General features: G+C 41.3%; 1 protein-coding gene across 6 annotated transcripts in view; it reads right to left on the bottom strand.

Moving 5' to 3' along the window:
• SPATS2L (spermatogenesis associated serine rich 2 like) overlaps nt 1-26,597 on the bottom strand; it is a 159,378-nt gene that overhangs the window by 19,642 nt on the left and 113,139 nt on the right. For 5 of the 6 annotated variants that reach the window (XM_036254037.1, XM_036254042.1, XM_036254040.1 and 2 more), the window contains 2 exons: nt 16,012-16,218; nt 14,512-14,647 (listed from right to left, as the gene is read on the bottom strand). In XM_036254037.1, coding sequence (XP_036109930.1) covers nt 14,512-14,647; nt 16,012-16,218 — 343 coding nt within the window. The remainder of the gene's footprint in view (nt 1-14,511; nt 14,648-16,011; nt 16,219-26,597) is intronic. The other variant, XM_036254039.1, reaches the window with a different exon arrangement.

Below are 26,597 nucleotides of genomic sequence, written 5' to 3' on the forward strand. Positions count from 1 at the left end.
TCTCATTAACTGAGATTCCTTCAGGTCTCTGCTTAATCACATCTTCAGGGAAGCTCTGAGTTTTTAAAAACTTTATGATCTTAGACTACTGTGAGTTGCTCAACAAAAACTGCTTGATAGTGATGAATGTAAGGGAAGAAAACATATTCATTTTCCTATGGCATATCAATAATGAAACTTCTTAATTGGTATATTGTAGCGCTTGCATATAAATCATGGTTATGCAAAAATTTATATAAGTTTTGTCTCTGACGGAATCTAATCATTTGAGACATATGCTTATGAATAAAAGTGCAACGTTATTCACCAAACCAAATAGGTAGTTGATGATTCTGTTTGCAAACTGAAGTGGTAATAAATTATTGAAATTTGTGCTTTCCCTCCACTAAATCACCGCGATTCTAAGTTTTGAACATTTCTGCTTTTCAAGTGATTGTCTGGACCTGACAGAAACACAGACTCTTTAATTGGCTTTCCACTGACCACTGAAAGTCCTCTCGGTGGCTGGATCGAGTCCTCCGGAGGACACCAGACGTAAGCTCCATCGAACATGTTCTACCTAAACTGGGCTCACAGAAAACTCATGCTGACCTCACGGGCTTCAGAGGTGCCCTTTATCCTTCCAAAACACATCTTCTCATTTCATCTAAACTGCCTGGACAGTAAAGTTTTATTCTGTTGCCATAAAAAAGCTTTTATTACCAAAGCAATAAGGTGTAAGGAAAAGGAGATTACCATGGCAAAGCCTTTATAGTTTATTATATAGTTAATCTCAGAGATAAAGTGTCATTTTATAAAAACGTTTCCACTGTCTTGACTCCTTTCTATAGAGGACTAATAACAACAATAATAAAAAGAACCAGAAAGGCACTTCAGCAGGAATAGAGTGATCATTTTCTGCTCTGTGGAAGACTCTTCTTTCAGCTGGGGGACTAAGACAGCGAGGGATGGAACAGTTTTGTTTGGAAGCCTGGATGAGCCACGTCGGGTCGCGGTTCCTCCCAAGGAGATGCTGTGATCGGGAGCAGCCATACGACTGCCAGTGGTTGAAAAGCTGGGGAGCAGAACCAGCTGGTGGACACCGAGAAATGAAAGCAGGATTTCAAAGGGAATTTAAAGAAATCCATCTGCAACAGCAGCCAGAGTTAGATGTTGAAGAGCTAAAACCAGGCCACCTCCCATCTCAAGGAGTTCGCCTCAGGAGACGCGAGAGACGGCTTGGGCATCTGACCCAGGCAGTTCTGCTTCAGAACCTGCCTGTGGATGGAGGGCTTCGTGTGGAGCTTCCCTGGCTCCTCCGCTGGCAAGCAGGACAGTCAGCAGAGAGCTCTGGACCGAGACAGTCCAGAGCGTCCGCAGGCTGAGCAGGCCTGGCAGCCTCCCGTCCCCACGCCTGGCGGAGGGAGAGACTGGAGGCAGCTGGGAGGAAGGAGTCTGCTGAATGCTAGGCTGATGCTTCAGCCTTCTGGCCTCTACATTTTACCTACAGCACACAAATGAGTGATAAGCTGTAAAGCAAGAATTCTCATATAAATAATTTCTATTTCTCTCACACTGCCCATATTCTGCTCCTTCCTGCTGCGTCAGCAGTAAGACTGTGAATGCCCCGAGGAATAACGCCAGCCGGGCTCCTGGCAGTCCTGTAGCGCCCAGTGTCCGCTCTGTGCCCCTGAGCTGAGCACTGAGCCCCGGTGGAAGAAGCCACCTGTAATGCCCAGATTCAGGCACCTATGTCCCTTCCCTGGGGTCAGAGGATTTTACCCGTCAGGTGGAGGGCAGAAAAACTCCCTGTAGACATTTAGGGTGTATAGTCCCATGGGTGCCATTTCCAGTCCAGCTCTTCAGGTATTACCAGAAATTGTTGGGCCCAGGGCAAAACGAGCCAGGGGTTACCCATTTCAGCTTACCCATTTCTCAGGCACAAATACAGCAAGACTGTGTGTGATTCTCCATTCCTAGGCCAGGAGGACTGGCAGCCCTCACCTAGGACAAGTGCCGGCTCATGGCTGCCAATTCTCACCCCCCCCCTTCTGTTTTGCTTCCCAAAGAGTAGCAGAATATGCCACACCAAAATATGGCTCTTTGGTATGTTGATATTTTGAGCTATAGGCGCTTGAAAACAGCAAAGAGGCTTTCTCCGAACTTCCCGTATCTGCCTGAAGATACCACCAAAAGGAACGAAATTGTTATAAATCCACCCCCTCTCAAGAATTTCATCAACCAGAGAAGATGGTGACTCTTGTCACAGAAGAGGAGACAAGGAGTCGACACCATCCTCAGACAAACTTTGTCAAAAACTCTCGTACCTACTATTTTTCTAAGGGTTCATTCATCTGCTCTAAAAATCATTCCCTCTCGCCCTGGCCGGTTTGGCTCAGTGGTTAGAGCGTCGGCCTGCGGTCCGGAGAGACCTGGGTTCAGTTCCCTCTAAGGGCATATACTTCGGTTGCAGTTTGTCCCCGGCCCTGGTTGGTCGTGCGGGTGGCAGCCACTCGATGTGTCCCTTTCACGTTGATGTTTCTCTCTCTCTCTCTCTTCCTCTCTCTCCCTCCCACTCTATCTGTACAAAAAATGGAAAAATGCCCCCGGGTGAGGATAAAAAAAAAAAATCATTCCCTCTCTTCTCAGAGGCCTACACCCCTCTTCCCTTTCTCTGTTAAGATGCTATTTAAGCCTGAATTCTAAACCACTTCTTTGAGTTGTTCATTTTGTCTTGAGTATCTCCTATGTATACATGAGGTATACATGTTAAACTTCTGTTTGTTTTTCTCTTGTTATTCTGTCTTTTGTTAGAAGGATGTCTCAGTCAAGAACTCAGAAGGGTAGAGGAAAAATTATGTTTCCTCCCCTACATCTCAGTTCCGCCCCCTCTCCGATCCCCTCTAAGCTGGTTACTGGCATCACCACGCACCCAGTTTCCACGACTCCTTGTCCTTCACTTCCCACGTGATCGAGTCCTCTGAAGTCCACCCAGAAATGTCTCTCCTACCCCACTCCACTTCCACTGTTGCTGATTTAACTCCAGGCTCATGGTCAAGTATTTGGTTGTTTATTTATTTATTTAATTGGGATTCCTGGATCTGTCACCTTCTATTCTGTCCATTTTTGCATTTAGGTTTTAAAACAACTGGCATGCTTTTTATAACTGAAAAAAAATTTTTTTTTCTGAATGTAGCAGTGGTGAGAAAGTGATCTTTTAAACAGTTTTTTCCAATTCCACAGTGATATTGGCCAATATACAAAACTCAACATACATGTCGACAGCATGCAGACTGGGGTTGGGACACAACCCTTTGAAAAGGTGCCTAGTGACGGTGACTCTCAGGGAAATAAAGGAGCTGGTGCCTCTGAGCTGGAACCACTTGGGACACACACAGCACAGTTAAAATCCCTCTGCAATGAATATGGCAACCGCACTCAATTTGCCAATCAGGCTGGGCCCGCTTTATTTCTGTTTCTTTTATCAGAGGTAATATAATCTGTTAATGGTAACACCTCTTAGTCTGCATATTTTATGTTGGAATCCTACAATGATTTAAATCACAGTTAATGAATATTCCAGCACACTGTTTGAGGTGCATTTCTAAAATGAGACACGTGCAGACTTAGCACAAGGACTAACTCCTAACACTTATAAACCCTGGAGTTCCTAAAAAAAGACATAGTTAATTGAAAAAAACAAACACAGGGATTCCTTTTTCTTCTTGGAATTTTTAAAATGACATCACAGTTGCAAAATCCTGTAAATTCTAGAAATTCCATAACACCACATGTTCAACAACCAAAAAACTATATTCCTTATATATCTCCATTTAGAATTTATATGTGATTTTGCTTAATAACATAATACCTTATCCTTGCTAATTATTTCTTAGTTTTGTTTCTTTCCATGGAGATCACTATTCAAAAAAAGTCACTTCAGCCCTGGCCGGTTTGGCTCAGCGGTTAGAGTGTCGGCCTGCGGTCCAGAGAGACCCGGGTTCGGTTCCCGCTAAGGGCGCGTACCTCGGTTGCAGTTTGCCCCCGGCCCTGGTCGGTCGTGCGGGTGGCAGCCACTTGATGTGTCCCTTTCACATCGATGTTTCTCTCTCTCTCTGTTCCTCTCTCTCCCTCCCGCTCCATCTGAACAAAAAAATAGAAAAGAATGTCCTCGGGTGAGGAAAAAAAAAAAATCAAAAAAAGTCACTTCATTGTCTTTAGTTTCTATAGCTACAGAAATTATGTGATTTGCCACCACCCTTTAAAAAATACAAAAAAACTCAAACTACATCTGTGGAAAAGAAAGCAAACTTCTATCTGTAGGTGGTGAATGTCTTTCAGCACAAGGATACCACTATGGACCTGAGTGAACAGCCAGGGTTGACTTGCCCCTCACCCACGCACAACTCCACTACTTTTTGCCACACACATTACACAGCCAGTTGGTCAGCTCCCACTGGCCTTGGATGCTGTTAGGAAAGAGATAATCTTGTATCCCTCAATAATTTTAGCAGTGTTCTTCAAGTGTGGTCCTTGGATTATTAACACTGCAGCCCCATGAATGCAGACTCCTGGGCCCCGAGCCCACGGACCCGAGACTCTGGGAATGCATTCCAAAGTTTGAGAAGCACCAGCTTGTCACACATTCATCTGTGCACTGGATGGATGAATGAAGAAAGGGAAAGAAGGTAGAAGGAAGGCATGGGAAGACACGAAAGGGGATGGAGGGCTGACCTGTGGCAACGGTGGCCATGCAGAACCAGGGGTCCTTCTGCCTTACTTCTCTGATCGAGCAGTCAACAGCAAAAAGCCGTGATGACATTCCATACCTCTTAGCTGGGATCCACTGCATGCTGAGTAAACAGTGGAGAAACATGTCTTCCCTGTGTCTAGGGCTAGAGGGGAAGAAAATTACTAAATGCTCGTCTGCAGGCAAAGAGAACCAGCCTTGATTATACTTCGGCTATGTGGCAGTCTAGGGATTTTCTTTCTTTTCTTTAATTGATTTTAGAGAGAGAAGAAGGGAGAGGGAGAGAGAGAAACATCGACGAGAGAGAACATTAACTGGCCGCCTCCTGCATGCCCCCCACTGGGGATTTGGCCCACAACCTGGGCATGTGCCCTGACCAGGAATCAAACTGGCGACCTCTTGGTGCGTGAGTCAACGCTCAACCACTGAGCCCCACCGGCTGGGATTTTCTGAATAATCTATAAAATGCACATCTTATACTTAGATCTTCACAAAAGTTCTACAGAGTGACAGCAACACCCCAGTTTTATAGCTGAGCACAAGTTAAGAAACACAACCACGTTCAGAGCTAGCACATGTGGAGATGAGATTTAAACCCTGTTCTGCCTAACATCCCATGCCTCTAACTAAGTGGTTAATAAACCCTGAAAATGTGACTTTTGTTAGAACATGGCCGACTAAGAACCAAAGGTTTACAGTCATGGGAAAAATAATATAACATATATATAAAGAATTTTATCACAGTAACTTCAGGTATTTTATACAGTCTTTTATATGATTTGTTGTCCTCACTACAAATTGCCTGAAATGACATCTTAATCTCAGCTTGTACCCATCTCATAAACAGAAATAAACTCCAAGATCCATTAAAAAATTCTGGAATTATAATGTATTTTATATTGGTACTAATACAAAAGAATAATTCGTCTTATTTTCCAGTGAAAGTGGATTATTCTATAAATGCAAAAGACACAAACAATACGTATTCTGGGATTGTAAAGATAGAACAATTTGCTTAATTCCTTTTTATATGTCTATTCTATAATGAAACTAACAATTCTTATTCAGGAGCATGTTACCAAGCCGGTTTGATTGGTAGCCTTCACTTGCTCAAAAGATTCAGAAATCTTTTCAGATTTCAATCTGAAATTAGAATCAACCTCTTGTTCTCCGGCTCTTACGGTGGGTCTATTATTCTGCAAAGAAGGCTGCAGAGCAAGGAAAGCCGACCTCCCAGGCTCAGTGTGCAACCGACATGACGGATGGAGGTAATCGCACATGTAGCTCAGAAAGGCTCTTAATACACGGTGCTATTTATGCTGGTTTCCTGGGGACTATGCCCAAACTGAAAAGGCTAGTTCTATATTTTGTGTATTTATCAACCTGCTCTTCCTTCATGTCGACTGATTCACTCGGTCCTTGCAGTGGCCCTGGGGAAACATCCAACACAGAGAAAAACCTCGGGGAGGAAAGAAAATAAGAAAAGAGAAGCTTTTACCTCCCAAAAGTGAGCTACACCTATTTAGAATGACACAGTCACAAACAAGGCAAGATTTGAAATACACTGTACCACAGGGACTTGCCTCAGTCACAGTCACAGGAACCTTGCGTTTCTCCATGGTATGTGGTATTGATCCTTTCCACAATTTCAGAACGGATCCTGGAGCCTATTTCTGTTTATTGGACTGGTACAGAGTAAGGAAATGGAGTTATTTGGGGCAATTTGTCAGCTAGGATAGCAACAAAACCCACATATATGGCTCTCTTGAGGCATAAATATATTTATTAGCCTCTTCTCTGGTCTCTTGATATCCTTTGCAGGTGTATGTTCATTTCCATACTGTGTGTTCTTTCAACATGCTGGCGTATCGTGGATATTGGGTGTGGGGAGAAGGAGCAGGTTTGTTTAATTTCCGTTGTACGGTGCCTTGAACAAGTCACAGGCATGCTGGCACTTAGGAAAACCATTAGATGAGAAGGAAAGTCTTGTTTGTACAGGTTTTGATCAATGGGAAGATTGTATTCATTTCCAGAGCAGAAAGACAGAGAGATTTCTTATTAAATTTCTTTTAGAAAAACATTAAAAAAAGTACAATGCAAACTCTTGATGTTGTGTTCATTACATGCTTGGTCTAAGGAACTGGGAAAATGTAGCAATCATTTAACACACTGCTGCCGTTGAAGTAGGGAACTGAAGGCTTTGTAAAACTAAGACACAACAATGCTAAGTGGCCCTGGCCAATTTTGCTAAGTGGTTAGAGCGTCGCTCCGTGAACCAGAGAGTCCTGGGTTTGGTTCCCGCTAAGGGCACGTACCTTGGTTGCATTTTATCCCTGGCCCCGGTTGGGTTCATGTGGGTGGCAGCCAGTCAACGTGTTTCTCTCACATCGATGTTTTTTTCTCTCTCTCTCTTCCCCCGTCTCTCCCTCCTGCTCTATCTGAAGATAAATGCAAAAAATGTCCTCAGGTGAGGATAAAAAACAACAAAAAACAATGCTAAGTGGCTAAAACGTCCTAACATCAGCTCTTCTGCTGTGATCCCATTGCCAACATCCCTTGTTGAATGGTGCAGAGAAAAGCATCACCTTATTACCGGCCACACACCACTCGGGATACTCTTGATGCTGGTGGGGACACTAGGAATGCTTATGCTATTTCAGCCACACGGTTTTAAAATGGAGTCTCTACTCATTGTCCATGCTTCTGTCAACATTCTCCAAGTTTATTTGTTGTCACAGCATCTTTTCTGTGACACAGATCTGATTCTAAGACCTTTTTCACCTGAAACTTATTTTCCCTACATTTATCCATTAAAGTTATACAGTGCCACAATTCCAATGACTCTCCTAAGGGAGGGTAATTAAATGGTTAACAAGTATTTGTTCAACCACTACTGAAGCATAAGATATGCAGAAATATCTGTTTTCATTCTATTTGAGGAGCACAAGGGCTGGGACACCTGGGATGTCACTGTCACTGGCGTTTTGAGTAGTTGGACATATGCCAGGTGTGCCCAGGTACACCAAGTAATACTGCTGCCTGGCTGAAGCCAAAGAAAACGAATAATCCCCTAGACAGAAAAATTCCCCACTGCATTTATCTTTACATGCTTCCGATCTTCCCCTTAATCCCAGTCCCCACTGTGCTATGTAGTTTCATTGAGAAATGAGAAAAAAACTCAGGTAGAGACAGAATGGCTAATGAAAGTGACTGCTATCATTAGCTACAAGCGTCAGTTCTTAATATTTCCATTTTCTCCTAAGGACTGAGTTGAGTTCTATAATAAAAAATAGACAAAAAAGCAAAGCCCTCAATTTTCTACACTTCAATACAATTGTTTTCCTAGTCTTAAGAAGACAAAAATGCAATTTGACCTTTAAAATGTGAAGCTAGAAGGTTTACATTTCAGGCAATATAAAAAAAAAAAGTCCTGCTTCACTGATCTGAAAAGATAGGACACTATGGTTATGTTCTTTGGGTATGTAAATGAGTGGAAAGGGAATGTCCTCTCTCCTGTCTCCAGTGGTACATCAGGTGGGCAGCTGGGGGAGGGGCAGGCAGATACTCCGGGGTGTTGCAAAGGGAGGAATCTCCTCCTTCAGCTACAACAGAACGTGCAGAAGGACTGGGGCCAAGTTGATGGTGAGGGAAGACATGCCATCCTCCTCACTCTCCTGAGGTCGGGCTTCCTCAGCATTACCAGTGTTGTGGGACAGATAATTCTCTGTGATACGGTCGGGGTCAAGGGGAGGGCCGTCCTGTGCATGCTAGACTACTTAGCAGTATGCTCCACCTCTGTCTACTAGATGCCAGTTGTGACAACCAAACATATTTCCGACATGCTATCTCCCGGGGGATATAAACCGTCCTGCTGAGAACATTGCTGTAGCCCCAGACATATTCGTCTCATCTCAGGACTCTCAATCAATGAGTTTCTTTCTTTTTTTTGAGTACTGCATTTACCTATACCACCATTTTGCCCAGAAGTCCCTGATTAAACTTAAAAAAAAAATTAATTAATTTACTTTTCTTACAGATGTTCTCCTTTTAGACCCCCTCCTCCCGATCCTGCCCTGCCCCCCAGCATTGGTGACTATGTCCATTGGTTACTCATACATGCATATAAGTTCTGTGGTTTATCTCATCCCCTCTCCCCACCCCCTTCCCTGAGGTTTGTCAGTCTGAACCATACTCCTTTCTATGTCTCTGGGTCTATTTTGTTTATTATATTCCACAAATAAGTGAGATCATGTGGTATTTGTCTTTCTCTGACTGGCTTATTTCACTTAGCATAATACTCTCCAGGCCCCTCCATGTCCTCTCAATCAACCAGTTTAAACCACAGATGCACAAAAGAATCACTTGGAGTTCTTTTATTTATTTATTTATTATCTTCACCCGAGGACATTTTTGCATTTATCTTCAGATAGAGCGGGAGGGAGAAGGGGAGGAAGAGAGAGAGAGAGAAACATTGATGTGAGAGAGACACATCAAGTAGTTGCCACCCACACGACCCCAACCAGGGCCGGGGACAAACTGCAACTGAAGCCCATGCCCTTAGCGGGAACCAAACCTGGGACTCTGGTCCATGGGCCGATGCTCTAACTGCTGAGTCTAACCAGCCAGGACTCACCTGGAGTTGTTAAAAAAACCCACCAATTCCTGGGTCTACTTCAGACCAGTGACATCAGCATCTCTGGGGCAAAGATGACCGCAAAGCTCTGAGCGGTTTTAATTATAGTGTGTACACATATACTTTGGTATGGAGGGAAGTAAATATTAATTTATAGGCACCATCTTTCAGTCACTGTTAAGTTAGTCACAAGGAGAAAAAAATAAAAACCCTACAGAGCACAGGAAAACCAGACATTAAGCACCAAATGGGAAGCCAGGTATTCACCAAGAAGCTGCTAGAAGTTTCGGGAACGTGGAGGGAACAGCCAATGAGGAAAGAATCCTGCTATGTGATAAAACTGCAAAGAAAACTGGCATTATCTGGACTCAGATGGAATAGTTCCAAGGCTGTGTGCTCGAGACTCCGCTCTTACCCGGGCACCCGAGGACCAGCTCGCCGGCTGCGGTCGGCGGCCACTTCCCCTGGGGAGGCCTGCTCAAGCTCAGAGCCCAGAAAAAGAACACACATTTAAAACGTCACTGTGGGGACTCCTGATCTGTGTGGGGGCCACCCTGCTGACCACCAGGGCTTCTGTAGCAGATGAGAGAATCTCTTTGTGGTGGGACTTGAGGGAGGCTGGGGGAGAGATGATATGTCAAAATAAGCTTGTTCTGCAGCCTGAAAGTCTCACTTTTAGAGTTATTCTTTTGGTTGGTGAAGAGAGCCTCAACACATTTGGATAACATTTGTTAACATGCAAATATGTCACTTTGGGAGGGACGACACATGGTCATCAAAAGGATGTAGTTATCAGTTACACAAAAATTAGTGTTAGGGTTGAAAAAGAAAAGGGAAGGAAAACCGGGACCCATTGCAAATCCCCATCCTGTGGTGAGTGGTGTCCTGTGAGGAGTCCCTGTAGGGGATTCACCCTGTCTTCCTGTGAGGGGAGAAACTCCAAGACGGAGAGAAGCGGGGAGTAGGCAGGGGCCTAGGGCCAGGGGAGCTGGGACTCCTGACCTACTACTTCCCACTTCGCCTTGAGCAGACCTGGCACAGCTTCAGGAGAAAATAAACATGAGGTATGCAAACACTTCTGGCCTCCTTATACAGAAGGCATGCTTTGACTGATTCCCCTTTCCTCTTGGAACACAAAGCAGCCTACACATATGGTCCCCTCCAGCCCCCATTCTCTGCAACCCTCTTACCTCACCCCGGCACACACTCTGCCCCTCAGCTCATTACTATCTTCCATTTTCTTTTCTTTTTATCCTTACCCGAGGACATTTTTTTCCTTTTTTTTTTTTGTTCAGATAGAGTGGGAGGGAGAGTGAGAGAGAGAAACATCGATGTGAAAGGGACACATCGAGTGGCTGCCACCGCACGACCCAACCAGGGCCAGGGACAAACTGCAGTCGAGGTATGTGCCCTTAGATGGAACTGAACCCGGGTCTCTCTGGACCACAGGTCGACACTCTAACCGCTGAACCAAACCGGCCAGGGCCCATCTTCCATTTTCTTTAGGAGTGCTTTTAATTAGATGTCAAATTGCCAATAGCACCTAAACCATCTTTACAGCTCTGTTTTGGAATACTTCCTTCCCCAGCACACAGCGGAACTATCAAGTATTAGTCTCCTTCCTCAGTGTTTTTTGGGTTCAACGTTTTATTGCTCATTTTAAGCCTTCACCATCAACTTGGACATGCACACACAGATTTGTGATGAGAAACCAGACTAGTTTGCACACAAAGCAATTAAATCTGGCAGCTATAATTCCAAAGAATGAATATTTTCCAGTTGTGGTGGGGGCCAATCATACAGAAGAGAAACCAGCTGTTTCGTGTTAGCTCCTGATGGGACTTTTCACACAGATGCTCGTGTTGCAAAATGTATTTCCTGTCAGGATGTATTTGTGAGAGCACTGTGTCATCTCTGTTCCCCTCTCAAATCCCCCGTTCTCTCTGGGAAAGTGATCATGATCCACGCAATGGTCGTTTAGTCCTATGCAACTGTGTCCGGGTGAAATGCCAACTTTGATACTATAATTTAGCAGCTCAATGGCTTTCTTCACTGACTGTACTGAATGAAGCATTGTTCACAACTAGACTGGGAAGGATAAGCATTTAGTTCATTTTACTCAGCTGAGTGGTCACTTGGTACTGAGCACATGCATGTACCTTCTCCCAGCCTCACCACGTCACCATTCCCATGACCTGCGGCAGTGTGTCGGGGAACTCCTGTCGGGCAGGATTCACCTCCTGAAGCTGGCACTTTGGTAACAAAGTGAATGTTTAGAATTTCTTAACCGAGAGTTTCCATTTATTTCTAAACTAGACACGACGCCTGCTGAAAGCGTTGTTGAGAGAGCTGGGCAGCAAGTGCAATGTCGCTCGTGCGCCAGATGAGTTACCATCTGTCGCGGAAACGGCATTCTTAGAAACCTCCAGAGGACGTGTCCCACATCCTCCAGCTCTGGGTGTCTTACCACGGAATCCTGAGGTTTCAACTGCATTAAACGAATGGCGCTGCACTCAGAATTCTCTCTAATGCCTACTGTTCATGATTTCACCACCAATAAACAAGCTTAATTTTTTAAAAGCATGAGCTGCCTTCTTCAGTTCGGTAAACTGCTGTTTTTCAAAAGCACCACAATCCCCCAAATTCATGCCTCATAAAATGAGAAGGAGGCTTAGTTCCAATACATCCCCACGTTGGCTGGGCGGCGGGCTGAACAGAGCCAAGGTTTTTCCATTTGGCAGAAATGCATGAAAGTGGTTGATTAAAAAATACTTTGGTTTAATTTTTAAGTTAACATTTATGTTATTGTTTCAGGATTATTTTTATTAAGGGTTAGCTCCGAAAACAACTGTGGTGTTTACTTAGTTTGTAGCAACAGTGTACAGAAAATGCTGATCTGGATTTCCCCCTCTCCAGCAGGGGACTTTAAACAGCAGCATTGCTGGCAGAACTTGCACAGAAGTGAGCTTTCCCACCAGTTTAAAATACAATGTGAATTACAAGCAGAGAAAAGATATACAACTTCCCCGGGGTGGTGACTTTCCTGGCCCCACACTTTTAGTTCTTGAGGAGTGAAACACTCAAAGAATCTGTTATAAATCTCACGATGTCTCGTGACCCATGTGATGTTCATTTTACTAAGAAAATAAAGTAAAAAAATAAAAATAAAAGTATGCAGAGCAGCTGGAGGAGAGAGGTAATTTGAGGTCATTGCTACACTTTGTCTATTAGTGTGAGTCATTCAGACAGAAGGTAGAATAGAAGCCTCAGAAGAAATGTATTCTGACCAATGCCTCCAGACAGTGGCTGGCCAGCCCCGACCCCCAGGGGCCAGCTGGGGCCCACTGCCTTTCAGGGTCACCTCTGGCTGCCCTTGCGCCACAACAGCGGAGCTGAGCTGTAGCTGAGATCTTACAGCCCCTAAAGCTTACAGTATTTACTAGCTGGCCCTTCACAGGCCAAGTCTGCTGACTTTGGCTCTATAGACAGGCCTGGAGGTTGGGAGTATTATATATATTTGGGTAACTTAAGGATAGATTGGAAAAGTCATATAGCCATATAGCGTATGACCTTTTATTTAGAAAGCATCTTTACCTTCTCGAATAGTTTCAAACATATCCTTGGAGTTTGCTTTGAACAATTAGTTATATTATAACCTGATCAAACATAAGAGAGGTCCATGATGGTCCAGATGCCGAGACTGGGTGGAGGGTAAATGATTTCTCACTGAATGATAACTAAAGCCATGGATTTCTTTTAAGGGTGTCTTATACACCCTTGGAGTCTTGTATTGTATATAGCAGAAGGTTTAAAATTCAAGAATTTTAGATTAGGTTAATGTTAAGCATAATCAGCTTTACACAACTTAACAATTAGCTAAAAAGCACATCAGTGTCCAAAAAAGGACTTGGAGTAGGAAAAATATGCAGAAGATGGGACCAAATTCTAGAATCATGGGAGGCCAATGAGAGAGAGGGAGCATGTTTTATAAACCTAGGCAGTGAGAATGTGTTTTCTTTGTCTTGTATTTTTCTTTTTAGTACCCTCAATTTCCTCTGGGAACTATAGCTCTTTAATTCTTGGTTCCTGGGGTTCAGATGGGGATCACCCCGCAACTATCTCTGTGGTAGACACAAAGCTCCACCTGGCTAGTGGAAAGACTCCGTCGCTCTAGTCACAGTGACTGGTTTAGGGATGGTCACATGACCCTACCCGGCCAATGAGAATGAGCTCTTGGACGTCTGTTAGAAGTACTGGAGACACAGCCCTCTCTCAGATGACAGGGGTAAGGACTACGTAAGCGTGAAGCTGCCAGGGGTCTTCTCTGCTGCTACATGGAGAGGTGGTGCCTAAGAATGAAGCCAAGAATAAGCAGAACCAGGAGACTGTGGGAGACACTGAGAGAGGAAAGGAGAAACAGGATGTGAGGGAAAAGGGGAGGGAGAGAGAGAGAAACAACATAATCTGGGCTTAGAACCACATTTGCCCCTAATCTCTGGCGTTTTCATGTGCATTAGCCAATAGATTCTCTCTTGTCTTTAGGGTGACTTGGGTGTATCACTTGAAACCAAAAGAGTTCTGATGGATACACTGAGAACATTTTTCTACTGTAAAAACTTAACCTTTATTAACAGAATCTCCTTCCAATGTGGACATGAGCAACTGTGCAGGACTCAAAGAAGTGTCTTCCATAAAAATCAGGGCACCAGTGTACCACTGAATTCCAGTCTCAGAGACCCCAAGAACGGGGCTTTCACTAAGCTTATGTAGGATACTTCTGAGGTTTGTTAAGGGAGTTTTTCTTTCATAATGACAAGGCTGGAAAATAGTAGTTCTTAGTAGCATGCATGATATTGCCTTTCTTGAGATTTGTCTAAAGTATTATTTGTTGAGGTTTTGTTCTTTGTTGTGTTCTACATCATACACCTTTGGGCCAGCTTCAAACACCAATGAATTACGTGTTGTTATTCAAATACGTCTCCTTTCTTATTCCCAAGATACATGCCTCTGCCTGCATGGCTTAAAACAATCTGCTGAAGCGTTGTTCTGTGACGCTTATATATTACATAAACATTTCCCATCTGATGTTTTTACCTATAGGAACAGCTCAAGTGCCATAAATGTGAAGTTTCCGAGTTGAATGACTTACCAGTTGTGTAACTCGGCAAAGGCAGCTTTGATCTTCTTCACCGAACTATCCACTTCCTCCTTGATCATGACGCGGTATCTAGTTAGAGACACAGTGCAGCGTTGCAGGTCCTTCACCGATTTCTCAATATTTGGGCCTAAAATTAATATCAAGAAAAAAAATGTTTTTTTTTTTTTTTTAATTTGAGCACTTTATATTTGTGAGCTGAACAACAACAACAAAATCCAAGGAACTCACAGCCCCCTCCAATAAAAAGAGATTTCTTTTTGTTTTTCAATGGAAAAAAACAACAACGTTCTGTCAAGAGAATGTTTATAACCCAGGGTTTAAAAATCCAGAGTGGGTGGTTTGTACTGAGACTGCTCTGATTTCACCAGTGGGTTCTCTGGCTGGGCTGCTCTGGGCACACGTGTCTCCTCTGCTCTTTGGAAAAGAGGCTCTGATCATATATATGTTTGATCACAGACTGCAGTTTCTTAGAGTGGGATATGTCTAAAGACCATTTGTGCTGTTGGCTCTTACTGTAAACACCACTCAGCATGGTGAAGAGCCAGCAGGGCCTTGGGAAGGGGAAAATGACTTGGAGATTGGGAGAGGGACCAACGAGCCGGCGAGAGGCCGGAGCAGCCGTGCCAGGTAGGCTGGCTCTGGCCCCGCGGTCCTGAGCCAGGCCTGTAATTATAGCAGCAGCACTTAAAGCGGCTCCATGGGTGCCAATCTTGCCTGATTTCCTGAAACTGTCACTGGGGTTTATAGATAGTGCAAAGTAAATCGGCAAATTGTATTTATCCCAACAAGAGCATGTTTCTTAGAAGAAAGAAATCTCCCTCAAGAAAAGTGAGCAAGTATGTCAAGCCAAAGCCAAGGAAATCAGATATAACTGAGGCTGGAGGAGAATATTATTTAACCTTCTGGGAATCAGAAAGGAAGTAATTTAGCCCCTTTCATGTTTAATACCAGTAATGTGTAAAGTATATCAAAGCTTGAAAAATAATAAAAATGTAGTGTGTTAAATAGAAAACCCTCTTTCGGTGTTATATTGTCTGAAAGTTCAAACACAGAACTGAATTCACGTGAGAAAGATCCCATGGGAAGAGGACATCCCAGCCCGAGTCTCATTTCTGTGCCATGCGAGTTCTGAACCTGTCAGGGAAAATTCTGCATTCTCATTCCTGAAAGAGCTCCTGCTTTGACATTTGCTTTATGAGACATTAGGGCAGAAAGTATCTGTGGTGCAGATTTATCTGTGACTACAAACAGGAGAATGGTCATGGAGAGGCAGAGAAAGGGGATGTTATTCCATTTAAAACAGTCAAGACCTTTGGTGAACATGAGCGGAATCACATCAGCCTTTCCATGTATGTGGGTCACAGAAAGAAGCACAATTTCACGCGTCTCTCTCTCCAACTAAGCAGATTCTTTTGGAAAGTTCTGTCATTCTGGCACTTTTCTCTGTGTGCAAAATATGTTGAATCATTTGTGCAAAAGAAATCACTTTACCTCTTTTCTTTGCCAGCTCATCTGGCTTTATTTCAAGATGAGCTGCAGGGGCATTGGAATTAACAGGAGATGTTTTTGCATTAGGCTTGCTTGGGTTACAAGGCTGCTCAGCTGACCACTGCAGGCCATCTGACCTCTCTGGTGTTCCATGTATAGGTTTGGGGTTCCCATCTAAGGATAGTTTCTGTTGCAGTGGTCTGTTGCCTTCTGTAAGAAAACACCAAATAATGACTGTGACGTGATAAACTAAAAACATTGATGATAAAGTGATGGGGAAATGCCAAGATTTCTGTTTCAGTTTACATGGTGGCAATAATGCCTTTCATTGCAAACAGTCAAGAAACTGTTTTAATAGAATCCCCAGAAGATTAGAGAATATACTAGAAATACAAAAGAACCTTGTACTTGGAGTCAGAAGACCAAGGTGGGTGTTTTGGCTCTGGTAATTACTGCAGGGTGACCCTGGGCAAGCCGCTTAACATCTCTGACCCTTAGTTTCCTCACCCAGAGAAGTTATCAGGAGGCTTACAGGAGACACATGAGATGGTCAGGTGTTTGTTTGTTTGTTTTTCCATTCAGTGAAGGCTTAGATGTCTTTAAGTATGATTTTATATCGAGGCTATAAAAACGTTGCCTTCCTATCTCCAAGTGCTACATTAATGTCTTGCGGTATTTTATTCTGAATTAATGAAGGCAAAAGGGTGATTGGAGATAGGGCAAGAATGAAGTGACAACAGGTACTATAATCATTTTACCTAATTTGTGGGGGAATTAAATCAGGAAACATCATCATAATATCTCAACTATATTTAAAATCTAGGGAGTCATTCCCTCTAGAGCTCTAATGGATGTTGCAATAAATTAACAGCATGTTGCTTTCCGCATCTTTTAAAGGTAGGTTCCTATTTAGTTATTGCTGGAGTGAATTAAAGGGCACCTCAGTGGCCTGAAAGGGAAATGCATCACCCTTAACATCTTACAAACAGAGAGAGCTTTGGGTGTGAATAAAGGGAAGCCAGTGTGCTTCTGAAGGCCAGGTTCACGGAGATTGCTGGGTGAAACGGAAAGACCGCAGGTTTGATTCGGGAGATCATGTTCTGATCTTCCCTAGGTCCTGATGACCCTGCAGGAAAGACTTGACTCTGCTGGCTGGCTGTGGCTCACGCTCGAACTGAGAACAATATCATCTCAGTGAAGCCCTGCCCCTTTTCAGATAGCCACCCTGCCTCAAGTCCCCCTGCTCCCATGGTGCCTTGTAAAAACTAGTGTGTGATGCTTTAACACAATACTTACACGTTTGACCCTTGCTTTTGCCTTGAAGAGGCTGTAATTTCCTTGAAGGCAAATATTAAAATGTAACACATTTTGAAGCCGCAGTACTTGTGTCTGGCTCAGCAGCTATCTATAGAACTGTGACTGAATTAAGGTACACTTAAAATGATTTCATAGAGAAAAAAAAAAAGGAACAAAAACCAGTTTTCCTGACATAGTCACAAACATTACAGAGACGGCACTCAGAAAGCACAAATGAGTACGACCTGGGTCCTAGTCAATTTGATTTTAGACATTTGCCCATTTATGAGAAGTGTACATTGAATCCATTATTCACAACCTACATATCAAGAAAGCACAACATACATTTTATGGGCTGAATGATGAGTACTTTTAAAAATTTACTTGAAGGGAAATTACAGTACACAAGGAAATGTTCAACAAAGGTAGCACACACAGTAATTAAGGGTTGAAAACAGCATTTCCTCCAGTACTGAAACATTTACTGGAGTATCCAGGACATTAGAGGATATACTAGAAATAGAAAGAACCTTGTACTTTAGAGAGACCTGGGTAGGTGTTTTGGCTCTGGTAACTACTTTCAGGGTTACCCTAGGCAAGCCATTTAACATCTCTGAGCCTCGCCCAGGAAGGTTATTAGAAGGCTTTAGTTATACTAAAGTGGAAGTTCACTGTAAGCAGTTGTTGTCAAACTTTGGTGTGCCTGAGAATCCCGGAGGTTCCGGCTCAGCAGTGGGCCCAGGATTCTACCCACTAGGTGAATCTGTTGGGGTGAAGATGGATGGCACCACCCACCTGGAGAAAAATCTACTATAAAAGATGAAAAACTAATTTTTTTATGAGTCTGCAAATGTCTTGTTAAAACAGTGATTAAGTACAGGCTGGTTACAACTCACTCCTCTAAATCATAGTTAAGATTCAGCCTTGATGAAATATTATAAATTGAGAATCTAATATATATCTCATTTTGAATAGTGTAGTAAACTAATCTTATCCTTAAAAATAAGGAGATTATAGCCTGATGAAAATAATGACCCAAGGAAAAAAATGTATTCTGTTGAATGCAAAAGAATTTTAAACTGAAGACAAGCATACAAACAAACATAGGCTCATTAACCTAGAGTTGAAAGTATTTTATTTGTGTATCAGAGAACTGATGTATGGGCTACTGGTTCATTTTATCATTCAGACAACATATGTGTATTAAGAAATTTGAGTAGCAGTCCTATTTTTGGAGGAGGGTCCTGAAAAACTGTCTCATTATTGGTGGGACCATTGAATACTGAGATGATCTCAAGTTCTCAAAGACTACTTGGATAAACAGATCTATTTCCAAATACAGTAAAACTCTGGAGCTCTTTCCCATGAAAAGTGATAGAGAGTTATTCAGCTATAACAGGATTAGGTTCACCTTAACCACAAATCCTGATATTCCTAGCAATTAGATAGTGGGAGTACTCGCCTGGATATAGGGGTGTTCTTCTAACATTACAGGCCAGAAGTACCACCAATTGTTGGTCTTTCTGAAATCCACTTGTAAACGTCAATAGACTGTAGCTGACTCAGAGCTGAGTCATAGCACTGTTTAATAAGGTTAGCCGCTAGCCCATGAGATGGCTGAGCACATGAAATGTGGCTTGTCTGAAATGAGATGTGCTGTACGTGTAAAATACACACTAAAACTTGAAGATTCCGTACAAAAAAATCTCTAACTTGAAAAAAAAATCACATGTGAAAATGATAATACTTTGAGTATATTAAGTTAGACGAAGCATGTTACCCAATTTAATTCACCCATTTCTTTTTACTTTTAAAATATAGCTACTAGTATTTCTATTTTTTTTGTAGATGTCTTAAAATTTTCTACATAGGCAATAATGATCTGAAAATTAAGTTTGACTTCTTTCTTTCCAATCTTGCCCTATTGGACTGATTTGAAATGCCAATACAATGTACAATAATCATACTTGCACTGATCTTGATCTTAGGAAAATTGCACTCAATAATTTATTATTAAGTATGATATTAGCTATAGAGTTTTCATGCACATCAGGAAGTTCTTTTATATTTCCAATTTGCTGGGAGTTTTTTTTTTTTTTTTTTGGTCAAGCGATTTTATTTTGCTCCACCTTGAGAAAAACATATTGTTGTTCTCCTTTATTTTGCTAATATAGTAAGTCACACTGATTGGTTTTCAAATGTTAAACCAATGTTGCATTCTTGAGAAAAAGCACACTTCGTCATGGTGTATTTTATATATACATATCTTACTTTAATTTGTTAATATTTCATTGAAAATTTTGCTTCTTTATTCATAACCAATATTATTCTGTAACTTTTCTTGTAATGATTTTGTCAGGCTTTGATTAAATGAGTTGAGAAATGTTCCATTCTTCCATTTTTCTCTTTTTAAAAAATCTCTCTCTGTTCTTCAGTTTGGATAATTTCTTTTAACCTGTTTTCAAGTTCACTAATCCTTTCTTCTTCGTTGTCTAAATTGCTGTCAAGTACATCTGATGAGTTTAAAAAATTCAGATTTTATTCTTTTTTGTTCTAGGGTCTCCATTTCATTATTGCTATTTCTCCTGAAATTCTCCTTCTCTTCGCTCTTTATATCCATTTTTTTTTTTTGGTAGAACTGTATTTTTAGCATATTTATAATCCTTATATGCTGACTCAAATAGCTGGGCCATCTATGGGTCTGCTCCTAATGACCAATTTTTCTCTTCATTATAGGTCACATTTTCTTGCTTCTTCCAATGTATAGAAATTTAAAATTTTTTTATTGATTTTTAGAGAAAGGAATGGAGGGAGAGAGAGAGAAAAAAAGAGGGAGAGAGAGAAACATCAATCAATTGCCTCTGCACATACCCAGACTGGGGATTGAACCCACAACCTGGGTATGTGTCCTGACTGGGAATCAAACTCACTACCTTTCAGTGCATGGGATGACGCTCCAACCACTTAAACCATACCAGCCAAGCCCCATGTATACTAATTTTTAAAATTGGGAATTGACACCCTGGCCAGTTTGCTCAGCGGTTACAGTGTCGGATCACATACCAAAGAGTCGTGGGTTCCATTCCAGTCAAGGGCATGTACCTTGGTTATGGTTCAGTCCCTGACCTTGGTTGGGGTCATGCGGGAGGCAGCCAATTGATGTTTCTCTCTCTCTCCCCCTCCCACTCTATCTGAAGATAAATGGAAGAATATCCTCGGGTGAGAATTTAAAAAAATAAAATAAAATAGGGTATTGAGCATTGTGGATGACACATTGAGAAATGTTGGATTTTGTTATTTTCCCCAAAATTGTTTGATTTTGTTCTAATAGGTCATTAAAATACTAGCTCATGCTCCACTCTCTTATCCTGCTTTGTTTTTTGTGGGGCCTCTTGTAGAACAAGATGGAGTAACAAAGATGGTATGAGGATAGTGGATTGTTTCTTAAAATACCTTCATTTAATTGCTCTGATTTATATCTCTCTTTTTAAGCTTGCCCTCCATCCTATCTGCTGACTCTAAATTCAGAGCTGTGTTTTCTGCTGGGGAGTCATCCTCCTCCCTGCTGAAGCTCCCTCCCTTGTAATTGTGTGCTGTAGCTTTCTGTACTCTGCTTTGTCTGTCAGTGCACTTCCATCCACTCATCTTCTATTAACTCAGACCCTCCTTTTCTTTTTCTTCATTATTGTAGATTTCTACATTCAAAAATTCAATGGAGTTTGTGATGAAGAAGATATAAATTCATGCTTTTCTTTTTCTTAAAAAAAGTTATTGATACACACTGCTGAATTATTTTCCAGTCAACTGGTACTCATTTATGCTCAATTGTCATGCATGCAATTGTTCTCACAATGAACTCTTCAATACTGAAGACTTTCAATTTTCCAGTTACTAAATCTTGGCATCAACTTACATATTTAATTTGTTCTTAAGTTGATTTATTTTACACAGCAAAACATAAACTGTGGTGGTCGTTCTTTGTTAATAGCACCAAAGAAAACAAATGTTCCTCTTGAGAGAAATATATGAACTTGGATTCAAAGATTTTCATAATATATATATACAGATTTCAAAGTTTCTGTAAACACTTTTTTTCTCTTTAGTTCTTACTAAAAGCTTTATGTACTTAGAAGTAGATTGAAACAAGTATACATAAAATTTGAATCTAACTTTATGAAATATATTGAATATAAAGTAGTTCTAAAATAATTTTTTAACCCATTAAGTTAAGATGGTTTCATAGTCTCCTATATACATAATTTCAGTAAAGCACATCATCTGATAATGATTAACTTAGTTTTGTACAGAAGACTTACCTGAAAAAATTGATAAAGTGTAATTTGTTGTTATAAAACTGTCTAGAATTTCCAATGTCTGTGTTACTTAAAGTATGTTACCATTCACTTAAAAGTACTTAAGTGAATATGAATGTTTTATAATAACTGATAATAGTATTTTGGTAGTTCTCTGATCATTGATCTTAGAATTCTTAAATATTCACAAAGGACAAAATACAAATGAAAATTAAATATGGTAAAAATGTTCCATCTTCCCATGAATCAGATTTGCAAATAAAAACTATGAGATTAGTACAAACTTTCTCAACAGCAACATATTAAAAACTTCAAAAATATTCATACCCTTTGAATGCAATAATTTCACTTCTAGAAAAATATGCCAAGGAAATAATGATAGTTGTTCATAAAGATTTATATACAAGAAATGTTCAGTACAGCATTGTTTATAACAGCAAACAGATGGAAATGATCTATATGAACAATGGTTTGGGAATAATTAAAAGAAATATGGCAAATTCATAAAAATACAATGCAGCCATTAAAGTCATGATTTTAAAGAGCATTTTTAAAATTTCTGCAATTAGTATAAATTCCTTTTAAAACCTGAAATACAAAATCCATAGTACCTTTAAAAAGCAACATAGCAATGTAAAAAAATAACCCACACTTCTCTATCTGTTTCATCACTACTAATTCAATAGAGACTGTGAAAAAGACTTGTTTGAGCGCCTGTTATGTCCTGTTCAAAGCACCAGAAATACAGTGGTGATCAAAGACAGATGTGGTCCCTGTCTCTGTAGGACTTGCAGTCTAATAGGAAGACATATAAATCAAACCACCACACAAACAAATTAGAATTACAACTGTGATAAAGGTTACAAAAGAAAAGTACATAGTATTCTGAAATCTGCAATTAATATCTTTGACCTAGGGATAGCAAGAAAGAATACCCCAAGGACAAAACACATAAGAGCTCACTTAAAATCACATGAACTAATCAGGTGAAGAGGGCAGAAAGTCCTTCCAGGCAGAGATGGCATTTGAAGCAGGAGGGAAGTATTGCAGGCCAGTTATCAAGTTATGGTCTCTTGCCTCAAATCCACCCTTCTTTGCCCTACCTTGTGGTATTGGAGCTGGACCCTGTAAATAATTCTCTTTTCCCAGCTAGCAGAATGTTAGCTTTGTCAGTAGAGGCAATAAATCTTGCAAGGCTGTAAAGGCAGGAATACACTTCTAGGTTCTGGTCCTGCATTATTACTAGTATTCATCACAGAAGCAGCAGCCATGAGGAGCTCCAGCTGCCCCCGTGCCCTGTTCCCTGCTCACCCCACTGCCCCTGGCTTTGAGCCGTCCCAGTCTCTCCACACCCACTGGCAATGGTGGGTCTCCTCCACAGAACAGCTCAGCCCATGCCTTGTGACAAACTGTTTTGTGTCCCCCACCACAAGGCTGCACGTTTCTCTGGTAGCCACATGCCTTCTTTGATGAGGTGAGAATCTGTCTGGGACTGGGGGACTCTCCCAGTCCTAGTTCCCTTATTGTCTAATCTTCCTGGAGACAGAAACTTCTCTCTTGCCAAGTCTAGACCTCTTAGACCACTTACCCTTTTAATGGTTAACTACCTCCGGCTGTTTTAGTTAGTAGTTCTTCATATTACATTCCTCCCATTCAAATAACCAGTGTGGCTTCTGCCTCCTGACTTGAACCTGACTGAGGTACATGACGAAGATGAGGGGCTGAAAGGGCACCGGCATGGCTGAGGTAGAAAGTAAGAATGAGCACGTTATAAAACAAGGCTGAAGCAAGACACAGGGCCCAGGCTACACTGGGCATACGCCGGAGTAAGACTTCTGGTTTTTATCTTAAGAGCTCATTTTTGTTATAAAAAGATTACAGAATAGAGAATGATTTGGAGGAGAGCAAGAGTAAATGCTAGGAGATTAATGAGCAGACTACTGCAGCAGAACAGGCAAAAGAGGACAGTGGTTTTGCTGGGAAGGTAGAAGGTAGAGACAGTGAGGATTGGATGGATTCTAGGAATATTTGGAAATAAAAACTGATAGGACTTGGTGATTAACTGGAATGGAAGGGTGAGAGGGAGGAAGATGTCATGGTTGATGTCTATACTTCTGACTTACACACCTGGATAGATGGTACAATGAGATCAGGGGCACTAAAAGACAGCTGACTGAGAAAGGAGATTTTGTTTTGAGCATGTTGCAATGCTCTGAAATGTCAAGGTGAAAATATTAAGCAAGAGTCTGGAATTCAGAGAGTAGCCTTGACCTGTCGATGAGTTTGTCATCCAGCCTACATAATTACAGTTAGGGTGTGGCTGCAGTGATCTGTGGAGAGAGTATAGCGCTATATAAGAAAGAACTTGGAACCAACCAAGCCGTGACAAGCTTCAACAATTAACAGCCAGGGAGAGAAGAATGACCCTCAAAGGAAACAGAGACAATAAAGATGAAGGAAAAAATGAAGAGAGTGTCACGTCATAGAAACTAAAGGGAAAAAATAGAATGATTAAGGACAGAGTGGTCAACAGTGTTAAATGTTGTTAAAAGGAAAATCTAAAGTAAAAATTGAAAAATGTCTGCTAGGGAGGCTTTTTAAAGAAGGCTGATTCATCTAGAAAATGTACATTTTTTCCATTCCCCTTGCTTCCTACTTCCTGCCTGGAGAAGTTTATGTGTTTTCAGGAGTTCCAGCAGCCATTTTGAACCATGAGGCACTCTATGAGAGCCTACAATTTAGTGGAGCAAAAAAAAAAAAGTTAGCCCAGCTGGTGTGGCTCAGTGGTTGAGCATCAACCCATGCACCAAGAGGTTGCCGGTTCGATTCCTGGTCAGAGCACATGCCCATGTTGTGGGCCTGATTCCCAGTGGGGGGCATGCAGGAGGTGGCCAATTGATATTCTCTCTCATCAATGTTTCTATCTCTCTCTCTCTCCCTTCCTCTCTCATATCAATAAAGGAAAAAAAAATTAAAGAGTGTAGGTCCTTGATGACCTTGTAACCACACAACCAGTTCTAAACTTCTATCTCTGCACAAGAAAAATTAACACCTCTCTTATTTAAAAAGAAAAGAAAAATGTCTGCTATATTCAGTTCATGGAGGCCAATGGTAAACTCAGTGGGAGCAGTTGCTTTGGAGTGATGGGGCTGTAAGTCATGATAAATAGGTTGATAAGTGAGAGAGGTGAAGAAATGGAGAATGGTGAGTCAAGTTAACTCTCTTGAGATGATACAGAATAAAAGTCTATGATGAAGCCCTAAGAAAACTCTCTTCACAGTATAATTATTGTTCACCTTCACTGCACATTCAACATTCTTCTATCACTACATGAAAGGGTAATTAACAGATGTTCAGATGAACCAATAACTTTGGAACAGAGCCCAAAACAGCTAGGTTTATTCAGAAAAAATAATGTCAGTCAGTTCTGCCTTTTCCTAACACCTTTATCGAATACAGGTAGACTTTATTATTTCATTCAAGTCCTGTTAAAGTTATTTAACTCAGAGGGCATAGAGCTGGTAACTTTCTGATTGGAAACAACTCTTTCAGTTTTATTTATACTGTCTTTACAAGGTCTCATGTCATTAATGCCTCTATAGGTTTATTTATATTAAAGGTAATAAGTAATAAAGTCAATGAGTTAAAGCTCTCAATGACAGAAAAGAGGTATGTTAACTTGATTTGTTTCATTGATTTATTTCCCTGTAAAACAGGTTTAATTCTTATTACATTTTGATAGAACCATCTAAATCTTTGTTCAAAAAAATTTGGGGCGGGGAACACTTTCTGTTTTTTGCAAAGAGTGCATTCTATTTAATATAGTCTGTTTGTAACTGAAGTCTTCGTAAGGGGTGGGATGTTAGGACGGTTTCAGCTAATCAGAGATGAGTTGTTTGGCATTTTTACTGTCCGGCTGTAGCAAAAGTAGGTTTCAAACAAGACAGAGAAGAGAAGAGGCCCTGGACTTCACTTCACCCAGGTGGCAGAAAAATACCCAAGGGTTTTATATTTCTTGTGCCCTCATGTCACTATCTCTGGTCTGTCTCTTTCTGCTTTATCATACACAGGGAAAGCAGACAGAGGTCCAAGGCACTGAAAACGCAACCTAAGGCTTCACCCAGTGTTACCCAAACAGTTTAGACACAGTGCTGTTGGAAGCTGAGGTTGAGAATGAACAACACACAACTATAAACAAGAGTTAACACCACATATTTAGATGCTAGAATAATTAAAGAGTGATAATGATAATATGCTTATGTGCTTTAAAATATAAACTTTCAAAATGCATGTTAATATAACAGTACTTATTTTCAGCTGTATATTAATAAAGTATTCTATCTTTAATTTAAAAAAATAGCAATCCCAGCTGGTGTGGCAGCAAGAGGTCGCCGGATCGATTCCCAGTCAGGGCACATGCCCAGGTTGTGGGCCAAATCCCCACTGGGGGGCATGCATGAGTTGGCCAATCGATGTTCTCTCTCATCAATGTTTCTTTCTCTCTCCCTCTCCCTTCTCTTTCTAAAATCAATAAAGAAAAAAAAAAATAGTTAAAAAATAAAAAATCTATGATTATACCTCTATAGGAGCTTCAGCTACATTACTTAATTAAGGTTTAATTAAAACGCTGGCTGCTCAGACCACCATGACCTGGTGTGAGAGAACCCGAATTGAGGCATTTGGGCCTCATCGTAGATGTCCCCTCTTCATTCACTCATGTCACATTGTGGCCTTATCTGAAGTTGCTGCACACAATTCCTGACCCCTGCCTCAGTCTCCCTCCTACTTGCTGCCTTCGCAATATTTACTATAATCTATACTTACTTGGTAACTTTGTTGATTCTAGTTTATTAGACATTTCTTCTCCCCATGCCTCCAAAAGAACATAAAATCCACGAAGGCAAAAACAATTGACTTATTTACTTCTAGAAAAATTCCTGGCACATGTCAGATGCTTAAAAATATTTACAACACAGACAC

Source organism: Molossus molossus, unplaced genomic scaffold (assembly GCF_014108415.1).
Source record: "Molossus molossus isolate mMolMol1 unplaced genomic scaffold, mMolMol1.p scaffold_m16_p_11, whole genome shotgun sequence".
In the NCBI taxonomy this organism is placed as follows: Eukaryota; Metazoa; Chordata; class Mammalia; order Chiroptera; family Molossidae; genus Molossus; species Molossus molossus.